Source organism: Solanum pennellii, chromosome 2 (assembly GCF_001406875.1).
Source record: "Solanum pennellii chromosome 2, SPENNV200".
In the NCBI taxonomy this organism is placed as follows: Eukaryota; Viridiplantae; Streptophyta; class Magnoliopsida; order Solanales; family Solanaceae; genus Solanum; species Solanum pennellii.
Window position 1 is genome coordinate 57,263,316 of NC_028638.1, and position 11,117 is coordinate 57,274,432.

Below are 11,117 nucleotides of genomic sequence, written 5' to 3' on the forward strand. Positions count from 1 at the left end.
ATGTTGAAGGTATATACTTCCCACATGTACTAATCATTAAATTAATGAATGTCATCATGGAGTCAGATTTTCTTTTCTGCACTTTGCATCTCATTCTCATTCCAAATCTTTGCATCAATGACGTTGGGTCACATCCTTTTTGTTGATACGAAAAGAAAAGCTTCACATAATTTATCATGTGAAAACAAACCTTTTAGCTCAAAAATGGTCCTAGTCAACTTTTTGTAGGATCCATGTCAAATGATCAAACAATTCTGGAAACAGATCTCTATAGGAACAAATTTCACGCTTTAATAGTAACAGAGAATAAAAGAGGCAATTACAAATCTTCACAATATCTTATTGAATCTGTAATTGTACAAATGAGCATACAAAAATCCTATAATTCCTCAACTTCATGCTCTGGTGCTAAATGGAGAAAAATCTGAGAATCGGGTCACAACAATATTCTTATTCTATGAACATTTCAGGCAAGAAAACCCTCCGATGCAGAGGCAATTGATTTCCTCATAACCACGATGGCTCTTGTCACATTTCAATGGATACAACATGCTCAATATCATCTAAAACGAGAGTATGTTCACCAAGTGCCAGTATTCTGTTGCCTTGGTCATTTGAAAAGCTGAGAAACTCGCAAGGATTTATCGAGAGGCTTGTTTCAACAGATTTACGTGCAGGGACATGCACACGATCAAATCCCACTAGTTGTTTCTGTGGAGCACCTTGAATATTCTGTGGCAAACGTGAGAATAACAGCAGAACATGGCTTCCATCCATGTCCCCATCATTTGTGACAGAGATATGAATGAAGAATTTAGACAAACTACAACTTGGAACTTCGTCGACATGAATGTAACCAAGCCTACTGTGTTCTTGGGCAAGTATACTCCTTTTCCAATTAGATTTACCAAGTGATAAACTCAATCTATTTGGTGCAGATAAGAGTCGCGAAGAGAAGCTTGTATAGCTTAATCCATGTCCAAATCCATATAGCGGATCTCCCGTGTAAAACCGATAGGTTCTTCCTGGATAACCACTCGCAGGATCAGCTCTCATATTCATGTTAGTCATTGGCACTTTGGAGTATGACTCAAGGTACCAAGTCATAGGCAATTTTCCACCTGCATTTTATTTATAAAAGCTCAACCCCACAGCTTGTTCTTATTTTGCATAAACAGACAAATGGCAATAAGTTTCCCCTGTGTATACTCTTTCCTTTGCTAAACTAGGTTATGATTGGGGACTAAAACTCATTAGCATATGAAACTAATTGGTACTATCAACTTCCAGTATGACATTTATACTAACCTGGATTTTGATATCCGAAAATTATCTCGGATAGTGCTTTGCCACCAGTCTCTCCAGGGTAAGCAACCCATAAGATACTAGCAATTCTTGGGTCTTTCTCAGCAAAGGATACATCAATAGGTCCACCACCAGTAAGAACCAAAATGATTGGTTTCTTACTTACAGCTGCAAGAGCGCTAACTAAGTTTGTCTGATGACCTGGTAAGAGAAGACTATACCGGTCAAGATCCTCAGTTTCCTGGGATAAATCCAACCCAGCCACAACAATTACATAATCAGCTTCTTTAGCAATAGAAATAGCATCCGGGAAACCAGCAGTGGAATTGCATCCTACGTCCAGGCAACCAGCTGCATAAAGTGTTCTATTTATATGACGGTGAAACCCATCACGTATGCTCTTTAATTTGCACGGCACGCCTGTAAGATAACAAAGAATATTAAATTACACTAACCAATCCACCAGTTCAACGTGTTCCCTCTGCAGTTAACAAAGAAACACATTTTTTTCTTGTGAGCTGCTATTAGTAGGTTATAGTCAGTGATTGCTGATATAAGCAAAATACAAAATCAAAAGGAAACTGTCCCGACTAACTATGAGAAGGAGAAACTCACTTGGTGATGTAGAATGCTTCCTGATCAAAATTCATTAATATTTCAATTCATGGAATAATCTAATTCCTAAGTAACCACAAATCCTTTTCCAGATGTATATCTAGCATCAACCTCAATATTATATGCATTCACTTTGAGCATTTACCATGTTCGCAGTGAAAACAATATATATCTCTTGGAATTTGCATAAAGAAAAAAAAAATTCTATATTTTGGATATGATATTGGATATTTCAGTGATGTAGGACAGAACAAAGCATGACATACTAATGGATTTTAGATTTTCTAACCTGTGTAAGTACCACCAGGACTGCTCACATTTGCCATAGGACCGACAATAGCTAATGTAGAAATACTTCTCTTGTCCAATGGCAAGAACTTCTGATCATTTTTAAGAAGCACAATGCCCTGCCTCACAGCATCAAGCGCCAACTCCAAGTTATTAGAAGTACAGACATCTTGAGGACCAAATTTTGCAAACTGTCCCTTTGCAGGGTTTCCATCAAAAAGACCAAGCCTGAATTGAACAGAAAACAAGTATTGCAGTGCTCTGTCTAGGTCTTCTTCAAGCACACTCCCCTGCTGGAATGCAGATTTCACGTATCGCAGCATGTATGTTCCACAGTTTATATTTGTTCCTGCCAACATTGTTGAATAAGAATTGGATAAAGAGGATAGAGTAACATAGAATAACAAATTTGATGAGACTGCTAGAAAACCTGCTTTAAGAGCAAGAGCAACAGCATCTTCTGGAGTTCGAGTGTAATTTTGGTTTTCATATATAGTAGCCACAGCATCACAATCAGAGGTGATGTATCTGAAATTAAATCACTCAACAATTACACATGTTTGATGTAAATCATTTGAAAAAAGCCTTACAGATAGAAAAAAGAAGAAATATTACCCATCGAACCCCCAGTCAGTTCGGACTTTATCTAAGAGCACCTTATCTGCACATGCTGGTACTCCATTCACACTATTGTAGCTACACATTAAGCAACTGGCCTTAGCTTGTTGGATACAACTACGAAAAGGTGCCTGAAACGTGTCCTCCATATCCTGCCTGGTCACCTAATATGTAAAGTGATAAAGAAATTAACACTAGAACTAATGATTTTTCACAAATCCATAGTGTACATAAAATTCATTGGTGTTTGTATTCACCATTACTTGAACAGCTTAATCTAGTTCCAACAAAAAAAACAGAATTTTGAGACCAGCCACAGCTCAAGTTGTAGGTGGTTAAGTGATACGTATAGTCGTGTAAACCAACCTTTATTATTCTCCAACAAAGAGAGGTGATAGAATTCAGATATCAGAATCCAGAACCAGAAATGGTAACAAGTAACATAACCCTATGCCATATAACACTCCGCCTCCGGCTGTTAATATGTCCAACGATTAATCATGTTAATTGAACAATAAGAAACAAGAAAAAGGTAACGATTATCTATAAATGTTGGTGATACTATTGTCTTCCCAGCTAAAATAGAATCAAATTGATTGGCCCAACGGGTATAAGGTTCAATGCAATGTAATAAGCTACTATATGCCAGCCACCAACCAATAACAACAACATAGTGGTCCGCAGAGAGAGTAGAATATACAGAGACCTTACCACTACCTAGCGTAGGTAGAGAGGTTGTTTCCAAAAAAAAAAAGCACGGCTCAAGTACAGCAAAATGCCAGGCAACAACGGAGAAATTAGCAATTAAGTAGAAAGATGGAAGAAATTTACCACAGCATTGAAGCTGTATCTGGTAGCATCACCCCATTTCTCCAAGTCATACGCAGTGAAATGCTTACAACAAGCAGATAACATAAGCTTATCACCAGCATCGTCATCTTCTTTAAGAACCCTCCTCGTATTCCCAAACACATGGCCATTACTACTTTCTTTATCCGCCTTCGAATTCAGTTGTTGAAATCCCGTAACATACTCAATAGCATAAGAAGAAACCACCATTGGATCTTCCCCTGGCGTTTCTTGACCCCTTCCCCATCTAGGGTCCCTAAAAACATTAATATTAGGCGCCCAAAACGTAAGCCCAGATTGACCCGTATTGTACATAGCCCTTGCCTCCACTGCAATAGCCGATGCAATCGAATGCCACAAAGTTCTATTGAAAGCAGCTGCAGTAAGAATAACTTGGGGAAAACTTGTGGCACTTTTAATAGAACCATTGAAATTGATCCCAGGTCCATTAATGCCAATACCATGAAGAGATTCTGACCACCATTCATATGCTGGTAAACCAAGTTTTGGAATTGAAGTTGTATTATCAGAGAGATGTAAAATTTTCTCATCAATGGTGAGTAAAGAGATTAGAGAGTGAACTCTATTGGAAATTGACAATTTTTTGTTGCAGAATTTGTATTTGTGATGAGGTGGTTGACATGGGTATTGGGGTTGTGGATTTGATTTGGTTAAATTTACATTGAAATCAAGAATGTTTAGTAAGATGAACAGAATCAAGAAATGGATATTTTTGGTCATTGTTGCAACAAGACTCTATTATAATTTGTTGACTGATGATGAGGTGAGCTGGAACTATATTTATAGGTGAAAAAAAATTAGAAATACATAACAGAATTGTAATTTGGGCGTTATAATCATTTATTGGCAAGTACCGTTAAGTAACGGGTAGAAAGTTAATTTTTTGTTTTACTGTATTTAAGATGATTTAGTTACTTGCTATTTTTATTTGATTAAAAATAGTTATCCACTAATATTAATTAAGTTTGAAACAGAAAAGATAATTAACATTTTTATTTTATTTTTGCCATTGAATACTAATGTAATGTCTAATATTTTTAAAAGCATGAAATTAATATATTTAAAAAGGATTACGGTAATATTATTCTTATTATTGATTGTTTATGCTACCACTATTGTTGGATAGAGAGGAGAGATCATAGCTTTAATGAAATTACTAACGCAATAACTATGATTTATATCTTGGTAGCTTTTGTGAATCTTGTTGGCAAGCGGTTCACAATTTTGGATAAAAATCAATTAAAACTGTAAAATTGAACCAATCGGATAAAATAAAATGATTTTATTTAGTTTCGGCTTGGTTTTAGATCATTCAAAATCGATAGTATTTAAGTTGGGTATAATTTTTGTTTGGAAAAAAATCAAATAAATAGTTAAACTGAACCGAACTGACAATTATATATATATTTACACAGACACACAAAATATATTGTTTTTATAAACAAATTTAAAGATCTTTTATATATGTTTCATCAAAATTTATTTATTATTTATTTATGAAAGAAAATAATGTCTATGTTATGAACATTTATTTTATTGATGTCATGTATCTAAGTATATGACAATTCTTTGCCAGAGTGAAAATGTCACTATCTCTTCCATTTAAGCTAAAATAATAAATTTTGAATCTGTATTTATAGTAAAATCAATGCGCGAAATAAATATAATATCTTTCATTCTAACTAATTTTTTTTTATTATTATTTGAATGAATTCTTCTCACTTTTTTCATGTTCAAGCTAACCATTTGAATTGGACGAAGATAGGAGTCTAAGCGCAGACGGGTTTAAATCTCAACTGGGCCGTCTTTTATTTTAAATGGGCCTAATTACTCCATTCAGCCCATAACTCTTGATTATGAGTAAGAAGCTCAATGTTGCACCTCACAAAGTTGCAAAAATCAGTTTTGGAATCCTAATTTTTCCTTTTGTTTAATTATCAAGATTTTAAGAGCTTGATTTAACAGGTGATGATGAAAGAGATCCTTTCATTTATGATTACGCCTTCCACATTAATGTTGTGGAAGGTTGTTAATTTGTCCAACTTTTTCCTTTAATTTTTTTTTGATATGTTACAATGAACCGTAAATTTTGTATTATGAGTACATTGTAAATATGCACAAAGTTTTAGTATATCAGTAACTAATAGTCCAGGAATATCAAAAGTTGGAAAAAAGAAAATAAAGTTTTAAGCAATGAGAGCTACATAAAGATTGGATTTAACCATATAGTTTTATGGGAAGTTTTATTGATTTTACTGAACTTCCAAACTCGGTAGCTCTCATATTACTTTCAGGATAAATGAATTTATTAAATTGTTAACCTAAAATTGAACGTAACATATTCGTTGATTGATACATTATCGATCCATATTATGTCATCTTCATATCTATTTTTCAATTCTATTCCTTAAAAAAGAAGTCTAAATTCAAACTTCAAGTACAATATGCTCAAGGTGATTCATGAATACATCAGGGATTATTAATAGGGCGCTTAAGAGAACCATGTCGAAGGAACTCGGCAAAATGACCCCATAACTTCGGGAAAAGGGATACTCTCCTATCTTTTGATTAGGAAAGCGGCACATACCAGAGGGGATGTGTCCAAAAAATGGTTCAATAAAAAACTGTGCGCCTTTCATAAGTGGTAGAATTTTGCACCATATGACAAAAAGAATAATCATACATGTATATATTATTATAATATATGATACTACTTACTACATCAATTGTCCACAATAGTCCCTTATTTACTGGTAGGCTGTTCCTAGAATTAAATTCTACGAAGAATGAAATAGATCTTTGACCTCACATTAGTGATTATTAATTAATCATAATCTATACAAATTGCACAAAAACTAATATGTTATCTTCCTAATTTTGGGGGGAAATTTGTTCGATTAGAGGGGCTGTTTTGTAATATACTTCTAAATTTTTTTACTTTTTATTTTGGAATATATATTAGAAAGACATATCTTGATTATTTATAACTTTCCTGAGGCAAGAATATACACTGCCCCTTTCAAAATCAGACATCACAATGTTTGAGTTAAAAGTAAATCAATTATAAATCATTTTAGTTTCTCAAAAAGTTGCCTAATCAATTAAGTTTAATTGGGATATATTATGGCAATTTCATACTTTTTCGATCCTAAAATACTTATTGTATTTTTTTTATTTGAGAGTCAAACTATTTGAAACTCGATTTATATTTCAAGCATATTAATATAAAAAAATTTATAACTTAATAGTAATTTTTATATATTTCTAAAATTAAAATAATTTATTATTTTAACTTTTAAGAAGTAAAATAGTGACAATTATTATTGAGAAGAGAACGTAATGTATATTACTCGAGTCATATTTATCAATGGCGAGGCTCCCTGAATTAGGGGAATGTGTGAGAATAATGTATACACTAATCTAACACATAAATAGTTTAGTATCAAAATATTACACTATATTACTACATTGCACTGGATCATCCATGTGAGTTGTGATGAGACTGACTGCATCATCTAAATTTATTTTTCCTACGTATAGTAATTAGTACATATTATATATATATATATATATATATATATATATATATATCGTTTATTATGATATATTTAGTTTTATTTTATATGATATTTTTTATTTTTTGCTCTGTCTCATAAAGAATGTCATCTTTTTATAATTAGAAACAATCAATACATCAAAAATGATTTTTAGCGGCAATTAATTAATGACAATAGCTAAATTACCGCAAAATATGTATTTTTAGTAACAATTAATCTTTTGTATATCTCCCTAAAGCCTTTAGCGACATTGAATTTAATGACACTCAACTAATAATGGTAAAAACTTTAGTACTCTTTATCAGAGTGTCTATTTATTGCTGCTAAAAGTTATTTTTATTGTAATAAATACAATTTTAAAATTTTCCTTTTACTCTTTGTGAAAATAATTTTTAACCATACAAATGTAAAAAAAATATTTTAGACAATTAAGTTTTAAAAAATTTCTTCTTTTATTAAACACTATGTCAAATTAAACTATATATGTAACTTAAAATATATACCCCAATAAGTGAAGAGGTTGATGACTTCGTGCAACAAGTAAGGGAATATTGTACAACAATAAGTGATCGTGGCAATCAGACAACTTAACATTTTAGTAGAAAATAACTCTGTTGGTAAATGGTACAATAAATAATTTCTCCATTTCAAGAGAAGCAGGGTAAAATAATTTCTGGGCAGTGAACTTTAATTTGTTCTTTATTCCTGTAATAGTACTACATCGAATCTTCAGGTTTGTTTTCAAACAATAATAGAGAAAAAATGATGATACTCATGTTTAACACTTTTGAGGAAATTAAACGTCAGGCACATATTATGTATAAGACAAGCAAAAAATAAAATAAAAAAGAGCATACTCAAGCGTGTTTTGTAAATTATTCTCAATTATCATGAAAATAGAAATATTCTCGTCATCGTCATCACTGCAAAATATAACGTCGATGCCACATGCATGCTTGATTATTAACATGAATTCTCTCGTATCATATAATTGCATCAACAATGAAATACTTTTTTTTTTAATCTTTTATAGAGTAGTTTTATCTTACTCTATTGATGATTCGAATTTACAATCTTAAAATTATGAATAAAGTATGTTTAATATTCAAGTAACTCTCTCTTGTCACAATTTAAAAATCTGCGGTAATTGATTTGTTCACCTCGATAGTACAAATAATATTCCAAGCTAAGTACTTTTACCTACTCTATGAATTGCATTATTATACATGAAAACTTGTCATGTATTCCAAAAACAAATGTAGATACTAGATACCCTGTGTCAATAAGAAAAAGAACAACAAGAAGAAGGTGAAAAATAAAAAAGAGAGGACATATCACATATGGAAAAATTGTTTGGAAACAATTGACGTTTGATGAATTAGCTGGATGAGTGTTGGGTTTATTACTTGTTTTCCTATGTGGGAGGCTTTGGATCATCGATTTTGTGTGTGATTGACAAGTTATTGCATAGGAGACGATGGTGAAGTCAGAATAAAACCCTCGTAAAAAAATAAGAACAGATAATTAATCAACCAAACTATTAAGATTTTCCGTCTTAATTTCACTAAATACATTTGTAGAAATTCCCAACTTTTGCATTCTCATTTCACCGACCACTAATGCTGTCTTGTCTTATATATAAGTACGCTATTATTTTCATTTTAATCTAATCAGGGTGAAATTTGTTTGGTCGGCAAACGTTATTTGGGTAAACACTTCTTCTCTATATATATAAAAAAAAATTAGAGAAATCATATAAAAACAAGAACAGAACCAGAGTAAGTAACATGCCATGTCTAAACCTTAAAAAAGAGAGGCTATCGGCGCTATATTAACCTCATCTTCATTTATTCTTTTTATATCTATGTTTATATATAATTTGCAACCAAATTATTGCTACCAGTAATAAAATAAAATTATACGCTTTATTCTAATGACATGTTTAATACTTTAATATCAAGTGACATTTTGTTACGCTGCGTGCATTTTTATTTCAAACTCAAGATATATTCTAAACAATATAGTCTAGAATTACTGTTCTTTGAAGTTACACTTTTGGATTGGTTCGATTTATTTTTTCTTACAAAAGGCCAGGTTTTTTGCTTAGTTATTACGGAAGGTATCTATCAGATTATGACTAAACGACGATTTTTACAGTTGTTAGGCACATTTGCAGTGGAATGACAGAACGATTTAATTCCTGTGTACTCTCGATAGATCAATATCAATAATGTAAATGATCAGTTAAAAATAATGAAGTAAATACTGTGTATTAATGAAGAAATTAATATAAGAGCGTTTTTCTTAGCCTGGCATTTAATTTGATTGAAATAAATAGTTTAATCAACGGTGCTGACAATTTAATTTTGATTATAAAATCAAATTATTTGTTGTAATAAAAAAAAAAAATGAACAAATGATCCGTGTATTACATAAAATTCTTCAAATTTGTGTGCAAATTTCATTTACATACTCAATAGCATTTAAACACATTATAAAATATCTCCATTAAATACGTTCGTTTGAGTATTTTTATTAAAAAATATTCTCAAATTAAATAATAAATAATTTAATCAGGTCACCTCTTTTTAATTGAATATGAATATCTATTTCAAAGTTATGAATAAGTAATTTAGCCAATGCATGTTGTGCTGGTCCTGGAAAAAAATGTTTGATTGCATCATCACGTGAACATATACTTTCGAAGAATATAATTAGAAAAAAAAAAGTAATTTTATTATTTATTTAATCGTACGTAATGAGCGTAGAAGAGAGAAGCAAAAAGAGGCTCATATGATATTTTATTATTGCTAGCGAGAGGTTCGAATCTATCTTTTTCCATTCGGACAGACTCTGCTGGGTCAAACATTTCAGACATTGGGATTAAAATATGAATACTGTCTCACTACAGATTTCTAGAAATATCAATTTAAAATAATATTTCTTTCACTTTTATTTATAATACGTTAAAATTGAATATTTTTTAATATATGTAATTTCATAAAATTAATTCTATCAAATAACATCTTTTTTTCTACTTTATTTTTGAAATTATTAGTCTTAAAAATATGTATCTAATCAATATAGAAAATAAACAATGATCAAATTAATTAATTCATATTTTTTTAACTTCAAAAAATATTAAATAAAAAACAACTGATATATTCAAGAACGTGAAATCAAAAATAATCAACAACTAAAATAAAAGAGAAAGAAGTAAACCTCTACCATAGAATACACATTTCAGAAAACGAGATAAAACATAATATAGATACCAAAGGAAAAAGAAAAGAAATTGCCTTTCCTATACATTACACAAGAAAATAGGATAAAATTCAGAGTTTAACGAAAATAATTTATTTATCATATAAATTAAAGATTAGAGCAGAATATATTTTTCTTAACCCTATTTATAATTATGTTATTATTTATTGTGGAAAAAAAATTTCATTATGATCCTCTTATATTTAAATTAGATTGACTTAAATAAATAACTAGACGTACAACTTTGTATAACTTTACCATATGATATGTTTCTCTTTTTAATCCTGAAAGAAAATATTTTTCTATATCTAAAAACTCTTACCAAATTTCCTATTTTAACCATAATCACATGATCTATTATTTAAACCTTAATCACATGATCTATTAAGAAGCAAGTATTATGGTATATCTAATATTTTAAAGGACAAAAAATTATAATGATAATTTTTAATATAGGGTAAAAGTCATCGTTCTTATACTTTATATAGCACAAAATTACATCAAGCACAAAATTACATCAAATATATATATATATATATATATATATATATATATATATATATATATGTGTGTGTGTGTGTGTGTGTGTGTGTGTGTGTG

At 30.7% G+C, this 11,117-nt stretch overlaps 1 protein-coding gene across 1 annotated transcript; it reads right to left on the reverse strand.

The window, feature by feature from the left end:
• Positions 1-252: 252 nt before the first annotated feature.
• LOC107008726 (probable beta-D-xylosidase 6) lies at positions 253-4,461 on the reverse strand. Its single transcript, XM_015207871.2, has 6 exons — positions 3,658-4,461; positions 2,824-2,990; positions 2,639-2,736; positions 2,210-2,557; positions 1,309-1,725; positions 253-1,121 (listed from the first exon to the last, which is right to left on the reverse strand). The coding sequence occupies exons 1-6, from the start codon at positions 4,414-4,416 to the stop codon at positions 529-531; spliced, it is 2,382 nt and encodes a 793-aa protein (XP_015063357.1). The 5' UTR covers positions 4,417-4,461; the 3' UTR covers positions 253-528.
• Positions 4,462-11,117: the final 6,656 nt, after the last annotated feature.

Coding starts and splice junctions, on each gene's coding strand:
- LOC107008726 (XM_015207871.2), bottom strand. CDS start 4,416: ATGACCAAAAATATCCATTTCTTGATTCTGTTCATCTTACTAAACATT. Junction 2,558..2,638: donor TGCTCTTGCTCTTAAAGCAG/GTTTTCTAGCAG, acceptor CAATGTTGGCAG/GAACAAATATAAACTGTGGA. Junction 1,122..1,308: donor TTTCGGATATCAAAATCCAG/GTTAGTATAAAT, acceptor AATAAAATGCAG/GTGGAAAATTGCCTATGACT.